The sequence below is a fragment of the Stenella coeruleoalba genome (assembly GCF_951394435.1).
Source record: "Stenella coeruleoalba genome assembly, chromosome: 14".
Lineage (NCBI taxonomy): Eukaryota > Metazoa > Chordata > Mammalia > Artiodactyla > Delphinidae > Stenella > Stenella coeruleoalba.
In genome coordinates, this window is record NC_137160.1 from 50,296,687 (window position 1) to 50,316,242 (window position 19,556).

Here is a 19,556-nt window from a genome sequence, read left to right on the forward strand (position 1 = left end):
GTGACAAAGTAGTCTCCCCTTACCCACAATTTCAGTTACTCATGGTCCAAAAATATTAAATGGAAAATTCCAGAAACAGACAATTCACGAGCTTTACATTGTGCGCCACTCAGAGTAGCATGATGAAATCTAGCACCGACCTGCCCAGGATGCGAATCATCCCTCTGTCCAGCTGATCCCATCCCTTCGTCACTGAGTAGCCATCTCGGTTATCCGATTGACTATCATGGTACCACAGGGCTTGTGTTCCAGTGACCCTTATTTCACTTAATAGTGGCCCCAAAGCACAAAAGTAGTGGTGCTGGCAATTCGGATATTCTCTTACTGTGCCTAATTTATAAATTAAACTTTCTTATTGGTATGCATGTATAGGGGAAAATATGGTATACATAGGGTTCTGTACCACCCAAGGTTTTAGGCATCCACGGGGGGTCTTGGAACATATCCCCTGAGGATAAGAGCGGGTGACTGAACTGGTCAGGACCAGCATTAGTGGCGAAATAGCTGTGCTGCTATTTAACCCACGTGCACACCCGGGATCGGGGACAGGCTGGCGTCACGCACCCAGAAACGTGTCCCACATCGGGTTAACCAGCACGAGCGCAGCTCGTGGTCCATCACACAGCCTCTGCTTCCTGACCCTTGTGTCTGTCGAAAAAGCTGGTGGCCTGGAAGCCAGGCAGCCTTACCTTCCCGTCAGCGCCCAGCTCCACGCCTTCCAGGCCAATGATCTCTTTCAGGCTCACCGCTCCTGCTGACTGTCTCCCTCCATCCAATTTCAAATCCCTGGGGGGGGACAAGCCGAGGATAAAAATGGTTCTGCTTGCACCCAAAGGAGCCACGGAGATGTCTCCTGACGGGACACTACAGTCACACTTGCAAAAATGACAGAGAGCCCTGCCAGATGAGACCCCCTCTTTGTCCCTCCTTCTCAGCGACACTCTGTGGGTAGGTAGTTCTACCCACTTTGAAATAAACGAAATCCGATCGAACAGAGAGCCTGAAGACGAGAGTCAGGCTCAGAAGCCAATGGATTACCGATGTCCCTTCCCGCTCGGCAAGGTCATTGGCTCTTAGCTGGTCGGCTAACCGGAAGCCGGGGGGAGACCAGCTCTCCCTGCCACCCCCCATTAGATGGGAGAAAGAAATTCTTACCCTAAAGAGTTCTCAGCTTTACTACTAGTAACGAAGGAATTAAGGCCACAATAGCCACCCCAGCTTCCTTGCCAGGCCACTTAGACAATGATAAAAGAATAATCTCTGGTGTTAACAGCAAGCATTTATAGAGCACTTCACAATTTACAAAGACTTTCACACATCCTCCACTTCATTCTTTAAAATCATCCTATCAGACAGGCATTGCAATTATTTTCCTATTTTACAGATGAGAAAAAAGAACCCAGAGCAGGTAGACAGCTCACCGAGGTCACCCTAACAGTGGGCTGTAGAGACCGGTTTTGCATCTAACGCTGTATCTTGTGCAGCACGTGGCCTCGGGCTGGCTGTGCCTCTGCTCAGGGGTAACTGCTCACATTTCCATGGACAATCCCCCCGCTTACAGTAGTTCTCAGACTTTCGCTGCATGTTAGAATCACCTGGGAACTTTGACAAACTACAGGCTCAGAGATACTGCGGGTTCAGTTCCAGATCACCCCTGCAATGCAAATATTGCAATAAAGCGAGTCACATGAATTTTTTGGTCTCCCAGTGCTTATAAAAATTATGTTTACAGTATGCTGTAGTCCATTAAGTGTGAAATAGCATTATGTCTAAAAAAACAATGTACATACCTTAATTAAAAAATATTGCTAAAAAATGCTCACCATCATCTGACAATGCAAGGTTGCCACAAACCTTCAATTTGTGAAAAAAAAACCCCACAAAAACGCAGTATCTGTGAAGCACAACAAAACGAGGTACGCCTGTACTGTGTCTGGCTCCCATCCCCAGACATTCACTCTGATTCAGTTGGACGTGGGTGGCAGGAGTTTTAAACGCTCCCCAGGTGATTCCAAATTGCAGCTACGTTTGGAAGCTCTCTCTTCAGCTTGGCTCTACCACACGGTGCTTATCAGTCAAAGCTGCCCCAGGCTGGCAGCATCTTGCCGTGTGGGCTGGAGGGAGGCACCCCATTCAGGGGTGTCTCCTACAACCTAAGCAAGAATGAACAAAATGTAAAGGCAAGACTCTCCAGGCCAAAGGTGAAGGAATCGTGGAAAGAGAGAAAGGGAGCCGGGTGAGAGGCGGGGAAGAGACGAGAGGCCGCCCCCTCCCACCTTCTAAGGAGGAAAGTATTCTCTCACTTTGTTGAGCAGTCATCCTTGTCTATGGGCGTCCCATGCGTGAACTCACTCCCTAATCCTATCTGATTAGTTTCCGTAAGAAACACCCAAGACCTGCATCTAATAAGTACAATATTTTCTAAGGTAGTCTCCTTGGGAGGCCAAGGTCGTGTCAAGCTCAGGATTTCTCTGGAACCCCTTTTGGAATGAACACTAACGTCATGGAGAAAACAACAATGACAACAAAAAACAACCAACCCATTCCAGTCTTCAAACTTTACATGTATCTATACAGTGCGTGTGTATGTATGTGTGTTTGGGTGTGTATATATAATTTTTAAATTTTATTTATTTATTTATTTATTTTTTGCGGTACGCAGGCCTCTCACTGCTGTGGCCTCTCCCGCTGCGGAGCACAGGCTCCGGACGCACAGGCTCAGCGGCCATGGCTCAAGGGCCCAGCCGCTCCGCGGCATGTGGGATCTTCCCGGACCGGGGCACGAACCCGTGTCCCCTGCATCGGCAGGAGGACTCTCAACCACTGCGCCACCAGGGAAGCCCTATAATATTTTTTAAAACCTTGAACACTTACTAGTTGAATCAGTGTCTCGCTACCTCAACTGACCAGATTTCACTGTAAATGACTTCAGGTATTCCAAACATCAAACTCACTCCTTAAGGACAGTACCGAACAGGACAGTAACCCACAGAATTGCAAATACTTCGTTAGAAGGTGCAAATCACCCCCTCGAGAGCCCCTAAGATGTTCTGAGCAACAGAAGCGCTCCCGGGATGTGTCTGAGTTCTCCCGCAGGGGCCTCCTCTGCTGGGGCCACACCCACCAAGGGCTCTGAGGTCCAGGCTGATGTGAGTCATATCACTTTATGAACATGCCATGCCAACAGAGAGACCTGTTTTCCAGTTATTGGCCTCAAATCCAAACCTGGAAGGACCAGGTGGGCTGGAGCAGAGCAGGGCTCAGCAAGGCCACCAGAACCTCAGGACCTCAGGTACCCAGAGACCACGTGCCCAGCTGCCTCACCTCCTACATGAGCCATCGGGGCAGCTCTCAAAAGACTTCCTCAAGCAATTAAGGATGGAGACGATGACTGCACCAGGGCAGCTAAAAAGGGAAATGCCTTCAGAGCAAGAACCCGACAAGACATGGAGGCAAAAATAGCAGTGGTGGGAAAGGATGGAGAGGCCCAACGGCGGAAGACCAGGGGCTGAGCTGGTACAAAGAAGCAGAGCCTGGCCTTTGGTTAAAGGACCCACGGCGTGCTTCTGCGGACTTACTGCTTTTCCAAAGCCTAACCCAGCAAGCACGTGCCTCAAATTCCCAGCTCCCAAAGAACTGTCTCCTTGTTTCCACTTCACCCAGATGGAGAATGTCATTTAGGACTGAAACTAATACAAAAGCAGGGAACATTTTTATGGGATGAGAAGACCAAAATAAATAAGGAGTATTAAAATAGGTCCCTATTAAGAGTGCTCCTGTTGAAAAAGAATAGATACATGTATATGTATAACTGAATCACCCTGCGGTACACCTGAAACTAATACAATATTGTTAGACAACTATGCTCCAATACAAAATACAAATTAAAAAACAAGAGCGCTCCTGGATGGAGAGCTGGCCACAGGCAGGTACAGAGTCTCAATCCATGTCTGTATGCTGTCTACTTCGTGTCTGATGTGTGAAGATGCTTAAAGAAGTGCTTTACTGAACGGAGCTAGTCTGACTCTTTGCTGGTTCATAAAGACAGCACAGAAGGTGGTGGTTTTCCATCGTGCCCCTTTGCATCTGTCTCAGTTTGCTCCCAGGCTCACTGCTTCCCTGGGGCAGCTTTGCCTTCGCCTTTGCCAGCCGGCCCCTCGATACTGGACGCACACATCCCAGTTCGCAGAACCAAACCAGCCACCTTCACTCCACACTCTTCTGTTTCACTCCTCCCCCGTGGGAAATGGAGCCATAGGAAAAGTTATACTTCCTGTGCACACATGAAATGCAAGACTCCTCTCCGTGAGACAGACCCCAAGTCCCATTTAAAGGAACAGGGATTCTTAGACTGTCCAAACAGCTCCTGGACACTTTGGACCACACGGAAGAGAAAGCGTGACGGGCGAAACTCCACTACCCGTGACTGCGGGCACTCATCTTTCGAGAATTACTGTGCCCTTCTGCTTCTTGCAGCCACCCTTCCCGCTGGTGCTTCGCTTGTATCTTTCTACTTTCTAAATAACTACGGCATGCCGAGAAAGAAGAGAAGCCAGGAGAATACTGCATCCACGCTCACCGGCTACTGAGAAAACACACACTGCTTATTATAGCCCAACAGCAACTCCCACAGTGAGGGAATCTCCTCCATCTGAGCTGTCCTGCAGGGCAACCACGAGCCCCATGTGGCAACGGAGCCCTTGCAGTGTGACCAGTTGACTGAGAAACTGAATTGTTAATTTTGGGTAATTTTAGTTAAAATTTAAATAGCCACATGTGGCTACTGGACTGGACTAATAAGTCAGCCTTTTTGCAGTGGCCTGGCCACTTTCTTCCCATTGCCTCTGGGGATGTCTCCATCCCAGGCCCCAGCTCACAGAAGAGACCCAGAGTGGGCGGGGGGACAGAAGCAGGACCCTGTGGATGGAGCCAGAGCACACCAATGAACAATGAGCGACAGTGCTCCCCAAGTTCACAGCATTTCAGGTCCTTTGTGCATCCTGGAGGGGAGAAGGGGGTGCCCAGTGATCATTAAGTCTGAATTGCCCTCCAGCCTTGTAGAAGGGAGTTGATATTATTTATATTACATAAACTAAAAAAAAAATGCTGCATTTCTTGTACACCAAAGCTGGTGCGTCTGTGTTGGCTACACTCGCATTTCAGAAACTTCACTGACCTGGTTATAAATATCATAACTGCTCTAGAAAATTGACTGCTTCCTGGTGGCAGCTGAGGGCACACTTTTCCATTTTTTCTGCCTCAGATTCAGGAAGGGGTTGTTACTAACTTCGGGGCTGCCGTTTTGGCGGCATTGAATTAAGAGTGCCCACGTACACACGTCCACTTACACAGCCACGTATGCACGGAAAATGAAACACATCAAATCTATTTCCATAATGTCGGTCTCTTTTAACAGCTTTTGAATTGTATATATTGAGACTCTTAGGATATAAAAAATACTTCTTTCAAAAGAGACTGACCAACTTCTCGAGGTGCCTTAGCTAAGTGCTCTCATAAGAGTTGCTGAAACGTATACAGTTGGCCCTCCGTATCCGCAGGTTCTACATCCATAGATTCAACCAACCTCGGATCAAAAACATTTGGAAAAAAATTCCAGAAAGTTCCAAAAAGCAAAACTTGAATTTGCCCTATGCTGGTAACTATTGACATAGCATCTACATTGTATTAGGTAGTCTAAGTAACCTAGAGATGATTCAAAGTATGCAAGGGGATGTATACAAATACTGTGCCATTTTATATAAGGGACTTGAATATCCGTGGATTCTGGTTCCACCGGGGGTCCTGGAACCAACTCCCCGTGGATACTGAGGGATGAGTACATTAACAAGAACCATACGAAATTGCTGTCGTCTGTTTGACTTACATAAACTGTAACTTCACATCGTGACACCTAATTTACAGACAAAGTAACTGCTCAGGACTTACATGTAAGTGTCAAGCAAGCAAAAGACCCGTGGTCCTTGATGCCCCACTGTTTTGGGAGCCAAGGGTTGAAGTCAACCACAGAAGGGAATTCTGAATGGTGTTGCTGGTTCATCCAAAGAGAGTCGCCAGTGAGAAAAGAATTAAGCAGAAGTCCCAGAGGAGTAGTGATAAAATCTTGATGTTTTCTAAGATGATCCTTTTGAATTCTCATTAAAATGGTGTATGAAAATAGAAATATCTCTTTGGCTCAAATGCCAGCATTAACCCTCCAGTACCGAGAGGTTGAGCTGGAGAATAGAACTACAGCTGAAAGTAATTAAAAGCAAACTGAAGTTGGACTTTTCTATTTCTTTGAAAAGCCAAGAAGATTATCTTTTCCCAGATACCTCTAGAGTTCAAATATTAATTTATTTATTAATTGATTTATAATTAATTAATTAATTTATAATAAATAAATTAATTCATTTATTCTGAAAATAGAATCAAGGCAAGTTCAAATACCAGATGTGGATATTGTCCAAAACTGTATGCATTAAGGTTTAAATGCTATAGCTTGCGCTCAGAGACAAACATGGTCAGTCAGATCATAGGAGAAAATCTCATTTGGGCAGACGCACTAACAGACCACTAGTTAAGAAACTGGACAATGCAAAGGTCTGATTCCTTCTCTTCCACAGGCCTGGGGGATGCTACAGCTCCGACTTATTTAGGTACAAGAGCTCATTTCTCATTCTCTTCAAGTCTGTTAACTTTTGCAGAGGCTGTAGGCAATAAACATGCTTTGAAAACTCAGCTCAAAGATTTTTTTTACAACATGTGGCCGATGGGTTGGGGAGTGGATGGCAGCGGTTCAAGGGGGGATGGGGGAGGGGCTCGCAGACGATTGCGGGGAGATTAAAACAGAAGATGAAAACGCATTTGGGGACACAGCCAATCAGCAGTTGTACCCTTAAGCAAGGAGCAGAAATGTAGGTTGGTTCTTTTTGGGGGTGTAAACCCATCCTTCACAGGACAGCACTGGAAGTCATTTAATGCAGCTCTCCTGAAAGCCTGTAGCTTCATGGCTGGAAACCCCCGGACCTCTTAGTTTCGGCTCCCACGGCATAAAGTGAATGTACATGATTTCACAGTTGTGAAGTCATCCGGTCCAAGCAGATGGCCAGTCTAGATATCCTGGTGCCCAAAGGGGGTTACCCAGGTCGCTATTCATCACACAATGGCTAACTCCTGATTTCACCTTGTGTAATAGGCAAAATGATCTTGCGTTTCCTTTTTTTAAAGCTCACTGAGCCATAATGCGTGGAACTGATCAAATAAAATTCCCTATGAGATAACAAGAAATTCAAGCTAAGGAACTTTCCTTAGGGAGCAATGAACCAAAATTCCTCTTACTTAAAAAAGAAAAAAAAAAAGATTCAAACACTTAACCCCTGGGAAGTAGATGGAACAAGTGTGTGTGTGATCAATTAACTAGTTTCCAGGGTTTTCTGCTTCCAAGGTGGGGATGGCCTTACTTCTGTCCCTAATCATTCCTCTCGTGGAGGCCCAAGGTCAAGACCTTGGAATGCCAGCCCGGAGCTCCACTGGACACCTGCTCTTTAAAGAATCACAATAGGTTGAGCACTTTGATGTGTAAATAATTTAAAAGCCAGTTAATTGGGAACGACACATATACACTAATATGTATAAAATAGATAACTAATGAGAACCTGCTGTATAAAAAAATAAATAAAATAAAATTCAAAAATTCAACAAAAAAAGCCAGTTAAATATTAACAGGATTTCTGCATCCTAAAAAAAAAAAAAAAAAGAGAGATTTGCTGTAAAGAAAGCAAAGCTTGAAAGCTGGATTAGGAAAGAAAATACCACTTGTGAGCTCATTTTAATTAAGAGATCATACGTCCACTGGAACTCAACCACACAGCATTTATCACAGTCTAAGTGGTCCTAACTGTCGCTTCCTCAGATACTGTACAGCTGCCATCTTGGATTGGGTCTGCTTCCTTGTATCAGAGCAGAACATTATAATATCACAGTTCAGTCGATGGAACAAGGCCCAGGAATGACAGGAAAAAGTGAAATCCAAGCAGCTTTTAGTCCAGAAGCCCAGCCCCTCTCACACTCAGCACTTCATTGATAAACCATCCCTCTACCCGGCTTCGGTAACTGGCAGACAATGAAGGGACCGTAACACAGCTTACACCAAAATCTTTGTCTAAAGGCAGCTCCTATAAACAGCGGGGTAATAGCATGATTCATCCATGAGCTCATTCCTGAATCTGTCTCTGTGTGGAAATATGCTTGGTGTGAGGAAAGAAACACAATTTGTGAATGTGCAATTTTCCACAACGAAAAGAGATGTCTTTTGGGAAAATGGGTGGGGAGGAAGGGGGGGATGGGCTGGGAGCCAGGCAGGCAGCATTTAGGCTTAGAGGCCCTCTCTAAAAATAGAAGAAGCTGTTCTCTGTGTCACCAAATAATCAACTCAGGAAATGGACCCAAGAGGATGACCTCATCTGAAATGCCCCAATGCCAAAAAGCTAAGGACACAAACACCATGTGGAAGCTGCTATTTTAAAACACGCCCCCTGAGATACCTTGTGCTCCACTGGGACGCCATTTTCTTTATCACATGGTCTCTGATACATTTATAATAAAACTAACCCAGTGACTTTCAATCAGGTGTGGTTATCTGAATGGGTCTGTACCCACACACGTCTCAGAAACTGTTTTTTGCTGAAATCACTAGCTTGGTTATTTTACATAGCCTCGAATCACAGGTTAACTGGGTTCATTCCTAATTCCTTTTGTTTGGATCCGTACATACAGAAATGCTTACTGATGTCCATATGTTTCGGGAAATAAGAACGTGTGGGCACCCACGTCACTCTCGTTATGCACAGTCCTGGGGCTGGTCCTCAATACAATGCCTGCATCTCCCGCTCAGCAGTGGGTTGTTATCCGAAAGCTTATGAGTCGCTCCTCTGGAACTCAGAATGCACTTCCCACTGACACGATGTTATGAATGGCCATTAGCCCACACAATGCCCTTTTGGCCTACAATGTAACTGCACTAGCCCAAGAGTACCATCAAGAGCTGTGGTTGCAGGAGTAGCAGGTCAGAGGGGGTAAGAGGGCGAAGAAATAAGAGAAAGTTGGGCTTGTCTCGTGGTTTCCCGGTTTGGGGCTGACCCTCCATAACATTTTAAAAGAGGTCAAGTTTGCCTTATTTCCACCTCCCTCTCTGAGCCTCCTTTTCCTTCTCAGGATCCTTCCTTCCAAGCTGTTCCTATTTTTTCACAATTTCCTCTCGCTCTCTCTACTTCTGAACTCATAGATTCCTTTACAGCTCCCAGATTTTCCACTCCTGGTCCCATGGTGATGGCACGGCAGCCCAGAGGATGATGGGGTGAGGGCCGAGAGCCGGAGAAGGCGCAGTGGTCTTAGAGGTGTGGATGAGCTGTTGATCAAGTGGGGTTTGCCTACTTAGGAAAGTCGAGCATCTTGCTTGCAATTCATTTCGTAAGTGGAGGGTCGCCAAGCCAAACCACAAATCCACGCTAGAAAAGAGAAGGCAATGACTAATGTGGATAAAAGGCAACGAGGCTCAGACAGGCCTTGGCAACTGGTTGAGAGAAGAGGAGCTGGTTTAAGGCTGGGACTCTTCCCAGAAAATGGCATAATTTACAAGCTTAATCTGAGAAGAGTGTTTACAGCTATGGAAGGTTTGATGTTTCAGTTATAGTGAAAAAGGCAGGCAACATCTGTTCCTCTTCTCAGCAACCAGCTTCTAATCGCTTGTTTTGAAAGGTGGGGTTTGGCAGGGCCTCTTAGCACTAGCAAGAAAGATCAAAACAAAACAATCATCTTGTCATATTCCCTATAAGCCCCTGCACTAGGGGGGTAAAAAAAAGACTGGAAGGAAATAGACCAACATGTTAATGATGCCTTTGAGGTGAGGCTCAGTAATTTTTAGTCTTCCTCTTATTTTTATGTACTTTCCAGATTTTTAAAAATAAGCATGTACCATTGAGGAAAACAACGCAAAGACCAAGTAAAAAGCAGAGCTGCAGATGAATCCCTTTTGTTTGTAGAAACACTCACTGGCTACCTCACCATGAACAGGATTGAGATTTGCCATGTCACCTAGAAAGACTGATCAAGTGGCTCTGTGACCAGACAAACATGTGACCAAAGTTAACATTTAATGAGTATCTACTAACAGGCTGGCAGGGTGATCAGAACGTTCATACCTAATTTTCTAGTTAATGTTCTCAGAATTCTGAGGTTGACATTATAGCCGATTTTATAGGTGAGTAAGCCTGGGACCAGAAAGGTTAGTTAATTTGCTGGGACAAAGGATCCTGTCTGAGCCAGCTCTCTCCCATGCCGACGGCTCCCTGGCTTCAGGGATGGATAAGGACTGTGGTTGCACTGATGGGGCCATGAGGGACAGAGTGGACATGAGTGGGCTTCTCATCCCCACTCCCACTTTTCTGGAATAACTCTGATGTTAGGGGTTTTATTGACTGGTGTTCTGTGTAAACCTGTGTTAGAAGAACGGTTTTTTTCAGCGAAAAAAGAAAAAGTCTGCAAACCACAGGACTAGACAGTCTCCGAGTTCCTTCTAGCTCTAAAAGTCTATCTTCGGAGCTAAAGAGTGCCCCCTGTCAATGAGCTCACATGAACGGGCGTTAGCTGGCAAATGGTCCGTGCCGGATGTCCTTTAATGAATTAGCTGGGAGACACCCCGAGGAGAAGTTGCGATGCCCTTACGTCCAGGAAGGACTTCCACGCCCGCGGAAGTGGCTTCTGCTCATCGAGGTCAGCCAGTAGGCCTGCTGTTTTGAAAGGCAATCCATCCCTGGTAATGATTCGTGGGACTGTGGGCTCAAGTGCTGGTTATCTGACAGGAGTGAGCACAGCCTGTAGCTCCTCTTCAATCTAAGCATGCCAGTAAATCCCGTCATCTTCCCAACGCGTGCACCTGAGCACAGACGGCCACGCTGGGCCACAGAAAGGGCAGGGCAGCGAGGACCAGGTTGTGCACGTGCATGCGCGTGGGTGGTGGTGAGAAGGACCAAGGCAGAGGCTTCGGTTCATCCCCCAGATGTGGAGCGGGGCTCCAGTGATGGGATGAAGGTCCCCCTGCCCAGCACTGACCTGGGAAAACGGCCCTCTAACGCTACGATAGATTCAATCCAAAGTGTGTCCCTTGCCATAAGCGAAAGCAGGAAACGTGAAAGGAAAATCACGTGTTGCTCTGCTCAAAGTGGGGCTGCTACTTACACTGTGATCACATGATGCCGGTTCTGAGACGTTCCGGCAACCTGAGTTGACTGAGGGCCGGGTAAGCCAGCCGCTGAAAGCCAGGGAACTCCGAGGTTGGCAGAGACCGTAGAAGCCAGGCGTGACCTCCGCAAAAGGCCTCGGTGCTCTGGGGTTTAACATGCAGAGTGCAGCATCTGTGAGCGACTCTGAAGGAGCACTGCGTGCCTGGCTGGTGGTGCCGTCCAGGCTGTGAGGCGGACGTGGGAGAGACACCTGGCGGGGCAGGTAGGGCTGGGGGACCTTGATGGGGCTCGGCACCTGCACGCGGGTGCAGCTGGAAGCCCTCTGTTGTCGTCACCGGGCTTAGCAACTTTCACTGCGGGTGTGACAGTGACTCGCAGGCAAGCAGGGTTCTGAGGTCCACGTCAGAGCATCCTTGTTAGCACCGTCCAGGCCCTTCCTTCTGACTGTCCAGCACCACGTCTGTGGAGATGCCGCAGGGACGAGGTACCGGGCTGAGGGCTCCTGGGAAACAGCCCTTGCTCCTGCTGATGCAGAGGGTGTGGCCGTCATTTGCCGGGGCAGTGATGTATCTTCAAAAAACTAGCCACTTTTAATAGCCTGGGGACAGTCCTCAGAAACACCACGTCTACTTGTTCATTCAACAAGCATCACAGGAAGGAGTACTGTGCACTGAGCACTGTGGAGACGGCTGTTGGACTAAGACAGAGTCACGTCCTCAGGGGGGTGAGGACAAGCTACAAAGAGGTTAAATACCTGTGTGAGCGCTATGACAGGCCTAAGCAAAGGCCCCACAGAACATGAGTGGACTCCTGCGGGGCCTGGGAGGGGGGTAGGACCTGGGGAGGGGTGCCTGAGCAAGCGGCCTGGAGGAGAGGTCCGGGTTTGGTCCCGGCTGGAGGGCTGCAGGTTGGTGGTGCTGCTTGTGGCTGAGCTCAGAGTCCTGGGGTTTAGTTATCCGTGGAGTCTGATTAGAACGTGTCTCCTTTCAGGGAAGCATGGTGCGGGGAGGGAGGGGACCCTCTGAGGACCCTTCCAATGGATCCTCGCCTCCCGGAGGTCTCCCTCCCAGGGCTGATGCTGGGCTGGGGGTTGGAGTCCCTTGGTGGCCTCCCCAGGTCCAGTTCGGGGGCAGGTGGATTCTGCAGGGAGTCACAGTGGCAGAGGCCAAGGCTGGCTCACAAGTCCCAGGAAGGCTGACAACTGCATTTCCCATACCCCCGCGGGTGACCCCGGCTCTGGCATGGGAACACTCGGTGAAGCCGGGAGACAGAAGTGAGTAACACACGGGGAGATCAGGGCGTCCGTCGGGCATCAGGTGGAGGTGTCAACAGCAGCGTTTCCACAGGAGGAGCCCCGGACTGGGCTGCATGTTTGTCCTGGCTGCACGGCCTCCCACTGGGTTGTTCCTGGGCGTCTATACTGGTTTCTCTGTCATTCCTGGACATTCTGTGAATTATCCTAACTCCACTCCCTCCCACCCCAATCGTCAGCAATGATCCTGCTGTCTGAGTGTACCCGACCCTGCGCTCTGCCCCTCCATGCCCATCACCGCCCCTGTGGGTTCAGGCAACAGGCACGACTCTGAAATCCTAAAGTGAAAGAGCGGGGACAATGGATAGTGATTAGAAGCATCTTATTTCATCTAATGGAAGACTTCCTGAAGTGCTGTGCGTGAGCAAACTCCGCAGATCCAATGCTATTTGAAGAAATAAAATAAGAAAGCGTATCAAGAAAGAAACAGGGCTTCCCTGGTGGCGCAGTGGTTGAGAGTCCGGCTGCCGATGCAGGGGACACCGGTTCGTGCCTTGGTCCGGAGCCTGTGCTCCGCAATGGGAGGGGCCACAACAGTGAGAGGCCTGCGTGCCGCAAAAAAAAAAAAAAAAAAAAAGAAACAAAGCTCTTAATCGTCAAAAGCCCTGTCATCAAGCCTTTTGTAAAGTAAAGACGTATCTGGTGCTGCGAATAATAATCCTCTAATGTAACTGTTCGGCACAGTTTCTCAGAGAAGCCTTTTCTATGCATAGTATGAAGACAGTAGAAGACCCTTACCTGTCCCGGAACTGCTTCCTGGTGGGCCTGTGGGGTGACCTGGGCGTGGCTGGGAAGGTCTGGGGAGACGTGAGCCAGCAGCCCATCAAGGTCGCGAGCCGGTGACGCCCACACGCGGCCCGGGTGTCTGCACGGTGTTGACACCTGGAGAACGTGCCTACCCTCCCTGCCCCGCACCCCACCATATGCCTTCCTGTTCTACAGCTGACAAATACCCACGTGGGAGAATTACACAGATGACTTTCCACCCAAGACTCCACCCAGAGATGCCTGGGGTTTGCGCAGGAGGAGCCCAGGCTGCAGTGTAAATGGGCACCCTCCAAAGCCACCACCCAGCACCATGGCCACCGGGTCCCCAGGAGGGGGTCTTCCTGCGGCACATGACAGAGCTCCGCGTCACCCAGTGCACATCTGTCAGCCAGTGAAGCCCGCGTGTCACCGGTCCTGAGCCAGCAAGCCCAGCCCCAAAGCAGTGATGCTGCAGGGAATCCACTGGGCATTAGCGCTTTCGGGATGGCCTCTGGGGGGGGTCAGCTGGCCCCAAAGCAGCGCCTGCAGCCAGCCTGCCTGCCTACCTCCTCCCTCTGCTGCTGCAGCCCTGCTTCCCTCTGCCCCAGACTCTGCACCTGTAAAATGATAACTGGAAAATCTGCCTTCTGAGGTTGTTGTGGAAATTAAATGAGCAAATGTTTATAAAGCTCAGAACAGTGCCTGGAACACTGGAAGCATTATTTACCTTTCAGCTTATGTTATTACCTGCATTTGCTATGTTCACGCAATATTTGACTACACAATCAGCTAATCCTAAGGAAGTACGCTCTTTTCTCAGATAGCTGTACCTGTAAATCAGGGCAGGGAAGAACAGTGTGGAGACTGCTGTAGTTGGTAAGCAATGAGAGGGGTCTGCTTCAAGCAGAAGCTCTGGAAATCACTTTGTGAATAAGCCTATTGTCAGCTTTGATAAGTCTGGTAGCGTGCAAAATGACCCCAAACCTTTCACACTGCTCTCAACTCTGGGTTGCGTTCGTACCTATCCTTTTAGCCCATACCAGGATAGAACGTACCAAATAAGACTGCAGAACGTCACTAGGTCTGTACATTTAAAAACCTGCATAGAGAATAATTATTCAGATGTGAGGTCTAAAAGCAGCTGATGGTTGGTGGATGGGGAACGTGAACAGTACGTTTCATTCATAAACTCCTTGTTCAGCCAGACTTACAGCTTCCACGTTGGCAAAGCAGACGAGGATGCGAACACAGAGGCAAGCATTCTGAGCTGGCAGGATCTTTGGAGAGTGTAGTCAAACCTCCCCATTGGACAGCGAGGCAACTGACACCCCAGGGAAGGCTTGGTGGTGGGTCTGTGACAGTGATGTCCCAGGACCAGGCCTCTCAGCACAGCTCCCTTCTTTCTGTCCCCACTCCTTCCCCCTCCCCTCACTACACAGGCCTGAACCCTGCAGTGTCCTCAGCAATGGAATTACAGCTGGGATGGCGCCTTATGGAATTCTCTCAACAGGTCAGGCATTATAGAGACCCTGCCCGGAAGTTCATGAGCCAGAGTGGCCTCGAACATCCTTGGGAGTCAATGCTGAGGCTGGAATACCCTTCCCACCTCTCTGACACCTCACACTTGCAATCTAGCTGAAGCACCACCTTCTGTGGGGGGCACTCCCCGATCCCTCTGTCCGAATTCACCCAACTCTTCCCTCTGTGCTCCAGCTGTACATTGCGCAGGACTCAACTGTTTGCTCTTTGGCTTGACGGTTAGTTTGTTTACCCGCTTGTTTCTGTCTCCTACCATTAGACGGTGAGCTCTATGGGAAAAGAGGCATTTTCTTGTTCAGCACTGTATCCCTGGATACTGCCTAGAACACAGTAGGTTCAACAGAGTTCTTGCGGTGAATGAATGAAGTCTGCTGTGCAGTGTTAGCACCTGAATGTCTACATGGAAGGCGGGCAGGGATGGCAATGTACTTGGAGGTGTAGGCGGGGCTGAAGAGACTTTACAGAGCAAACATCTGGCTCTTACTGAAGATTGTAGATTTATTGTAAACGTGGATGTTGATAAAGATTTGGGGGCAAAGCACTCTCTAGCGCCTCTTTGGGGCTCCCCAGTTGTCTTGGTCTGGCAGTTCACATGTCTGGCTTCCTTGTTCAATAATAAGCTCCTGGAGAACAGGTCTTACTCACCCCTGCACCCTCCCAGCCTCCAGGAGGGCCTCACACTCACTAGGGGCAGAAGAAATGACCAAATGCATGAATGCAAGAATGAATGGATGGATGGTAAAACCTCTCCTAACACTGTCCTGTCCGCTTTGGTCACCTGATGTTGGGAGCCAAAATAAGTATTCAGTTCAGTTTAAAGCCAAGTACAAAGCTTTGGGGTCAGGGTGGCAGGGAGGGTGAACCAAGATATGAGGGCAGGACTTGGGAAGCTCCAGCACAGCACAAGAAGCCAGAAAACAAAACCGGAAAGAGATAAGGCCATCCTGATAGATGCTTTCCATGTAAGGGAGGTTCAAGTACACAGTGGATGAACTTTTGAGTTTCCTGTTTTTAAAACTTTCTTACGGTGAAGTTGGAACTGTACATTGTCCCCTTCAGCGGGGGGTTTGTGCTTATCTGGAATAATCCGGCACATGTGGCCTAGTCCACACGCGTGTGTAACGACAACGGAAACACGGGAGCTGGAAACCACAATGTCAGCAGGCCAGGGTGGCCGGAGTCCTGAGCTCTGGCGCTGCCGGGTTTGCTGTCAGTGTGTGTCTCATCCCCCCGTGGCCCCAGAGGCCTGAGCTATGATGCACGGAGGCCATACCATGTCATCTCTAGAGCCCTTTCCAGCCCTGAAATTCTAAGACTCACGTCCTGGCCACAGAGAGAACTTGAGCATAAAAGCAAAGGAATTTTCCACAGTGGAAAGGCATTAGCTACTAGGTACACAGACTATCTTACTTTAAAATATATATGTGTATAATTTACTAGGATAAATATTTTTTATTATTTGAACACAGCTGTTTCCCAATAATTAGTTTGAAAAACTCATAATTATGATGCGGCAGATATTCATAAATAGGATGTCTGCTCATCAAAAAAGTTTAAAAAGCAGGATGCTTTTCCTTTTACATTTTTAAAATTGAAGTATAGTTCATTTACAATATTGTGTTACCTTCAGGTATACAGCAAAATGATTCAGATATATATATATATATATATTCTTTTCCCGATTCTTTTCCATTATAGGTATTAGAAGACGTTGAACATAGTTCCCTGTGCTATACAGTAGGTCTTTGTTGTTTATCTATTTGATACGTAAGAAGAATGCTTCTTAACCCTGCCACTAATTTACAATATTTTGAATTCTGTTCAGAGTTTCTTATGTGAGAACTTAAGGAGGATATGCTGCAGAAACAGGCATGCTCTTTTCTCTGTTAGGTATTATGAAGGACCTGATTATGTGTTTTGTTACAGAAAATTAACCCTTCTGCACCATGGTTTCCTCATCTACAAAATTTGAAGAATTAGTGTGTTTGAGTTTATTCATGTCTAGGATGTAAAAGGTTACGTTCTGTGATCCCACACCCTGGTTTTGCTTCTCTATCTGAGCCATCGGGCAGAATAGCTGACAGGTCCTATGATATATCCTCCTGAAACCCACGAGGGCTTCCCAGCAGTGGGGAGGAGACCTGGGCTCTGACAGGCCGCACTTCCCCGCATCCTGGCTGCCAGCTAGCACTTCCCTGAGGTGTTCAAAATGTGAGGGCCACTTATTTCCACAGGGATGTCAAACAGAGATACTCTGGGTGATCTCTTCCCAGGTAATTTTACTTACAACGCATCCCTATGGGCTTTGCATAAAATGCAGTGATCTCCAAATTAACGACACAGGTAGTAACCTTCCATCCTCGTTCTAGAGAGGACCAAGCACAGGCTCACAGAAGGTAAGTGATTTGCCCAAGTGAAAAATTGTTAAGTCTCTAAGTTCTCCACACGAAGCCCCGCATTTCTTTTGCTGTAAGAAATCCGGGTACCCCACCTGCCTCTGTGTGCCAGGCGCTGTGCTGCATCCCAGGCACCCAGAGAGCCTCAGTTAACTTCTGGGAGGCGGTTATCATAAAAGCCCCACTGCACAGACGGGTTTCTGTGAATACAGAGTTTGTCTCACCTGTTGGCCAGAGAGAGTCACGGGAAGCCCTAGGCTGGACAGACTCAGGTTCAAATTCCGGTTCTGACAAAATATATAAAGAACTCATACAATCCAACCACAAAAAAAAAAAAACCTGATTAAAATGGGCAGAGGATATGAATAGACATTTTCCCAAAGACATACAGATGGCCAACAGGCACATGAAAATGTGCTCAACGTCACTAATTACTAGGGAAATACAAATCAAAAGCAAAATGAGATATCACCTCATACCTGTTAGAACAGCTATTATCAAAAATACACGGAATAACAAATGTTGGAGAGGATTGGAGAAAAGAGAACCCTTGCCTTTTCCACTGTTGGTGGAAATGTAAACTGGTGCAGCCACCATGGAAAACTGTATGGAGGTTCCTAAAAATATTAAGAATAGAACTACCATATGACCCAGCAATTACACTTCTGGGTATTATCTGAAGAACATGAAAATGTTAATTCAAAAAGATATATGCACTCCTATGTTCACTGCAGCATTACTTACAATAGCCAAGATATGGAAGCAACCTAAATGTCCAATGATGGACGAACGGATAAAGACGTGGCACCTATATGCGCGTACGCGCACACACGAATACTATTCAGTCATAAAAAACCCTGTGATTTGTGACAACATGAACCTTGAAGTTATTATGCCAAGTGAAATAAGTCAGATGGAGAGAGACAAATATCATATGACTTCACTCATATGTGGAATCAAAACGAAACAAAACAAAACAAATGAACAAACAAAATAAAACAAAAACAAACTCATAGCTACAGAGATCAGACTAGTGGTTACCAGAGGAGGAGGTGGCTGGGGGGTGATGGAAATGGGTAAAGGGGTGAAATGTATGGACGGTGACTAGACTCATGGGGGTGATCACTCAGATATTGAACTGTAATGCTGCACACCTGAAATTTATTTTTTAAAAATTCCCATTCTGGCCCAAAGTTGACGTTTGGGACGTTAAGTCTTGAGGATCAGTGGTTTTATCTATAAAATGGAGATAGGCACTTGGACACCATAGTGAGGGGACCCCAGGACTTGGAAATAAGATCATCTTTCAAGAATGAAACTAACATGAACGCTTCAAAGATGAAAATATGGAGAAGCCAGATTGTGTTAAAGAAACAGAATGAGTCCTTGGATAGGAAGACTTGGCAGTCACCTGACTGAATACTCTTAGCCATTATTAAAGGTGGTTATTAATCATATGTCAAATTTTGATGTGTCTTCCCTCTTGGTTGTAAGTTCCAGGAGGGCAGGAACCAGATCCATCTTTCCCTACCTTTACCTCCAGGACCTAGTCACACAGTAAGCCCTCAATAAATGAATACATGGAACATAGCTAAGGACAGAATACGTTCATCAGAAAGGTGGGCACAGAAAGCCCGGAAAAATAAGGCTGGCGTCACAGTGTCCAGGCAGGTCCTCGCTGTGAGAAGATGTACTTGCAGACAGACTGATGATTCAGATCTCCTGGAAGTGCACTTACAGGCTAGTCACACTCAAACATTCTGAGCCCTGGGGCCATTACTTGTAATTAGATCAATGAACTGGCCTTCTGGGTCACACATAGGTCTGTGAGCTGGTATAAGCTACTGACCCAAGAAATAAGCCTGCTCTCAGGGGTGGCCAGACCCAGGACCACAGCAGGTTGAAAAGATAAAGAAAACCTTTCTTTCTTCCCCTTCTACTCAGTAGAGTAGAAGTCTCTTAAGGGCAGCCCGCTGGCCACACCCAGATGGTCCTACAAACCTCAGAGCTGCAGGATTTGCTGTTACATGTTTTAGAGCACCTACTTTGTAGGGTTGTCGTGAGAATGCAGATAATGAAGAGGACTGGCACAAAGTAAGTGCTCAATAAACAGTAAGATTATTATTGCTTTTTAAGGCACACATCTAATAAATGACTGAGTCAGCATTCCATGAATAAAGATGCCCGATGTTCTGTCCCATGGAGCTTACAGTGTAGAGTAAAAATAAGGACCGTGGTGAGTTTAACAGGCTGAAAGTCTGACAGGTCTGCAGGGGGGAAGGGAAAGTCATGGTGAACGGGGATGACCAGGCAGAGCCCATG

The 19,556-nt window shown here is 47.4% G+C and overlaps 1 protein-coding gene across 1 annotated transcript in view; it reads right to left on the bottom strand.

Annotated features, from left to right (window-relative positions):
- The window catches only part of CABLES1 (Cdk5 and Abl enzyme substrate 1), a 105,545-nt gene that overhangs the window by 21,518 nt on the left and 64,471 nt on the right, over positions 1–19,556 (bottom strand). The window contains exon 5 of the mRNA XM_079943319.1: positions 690–786. Within this exon, the coding sequence (XP_079799445.1) occupies positions 690–786 (97 nt within the window). The remainder of the gene's footprint in view (positions 1–689; positions 787–19,556) is intronic.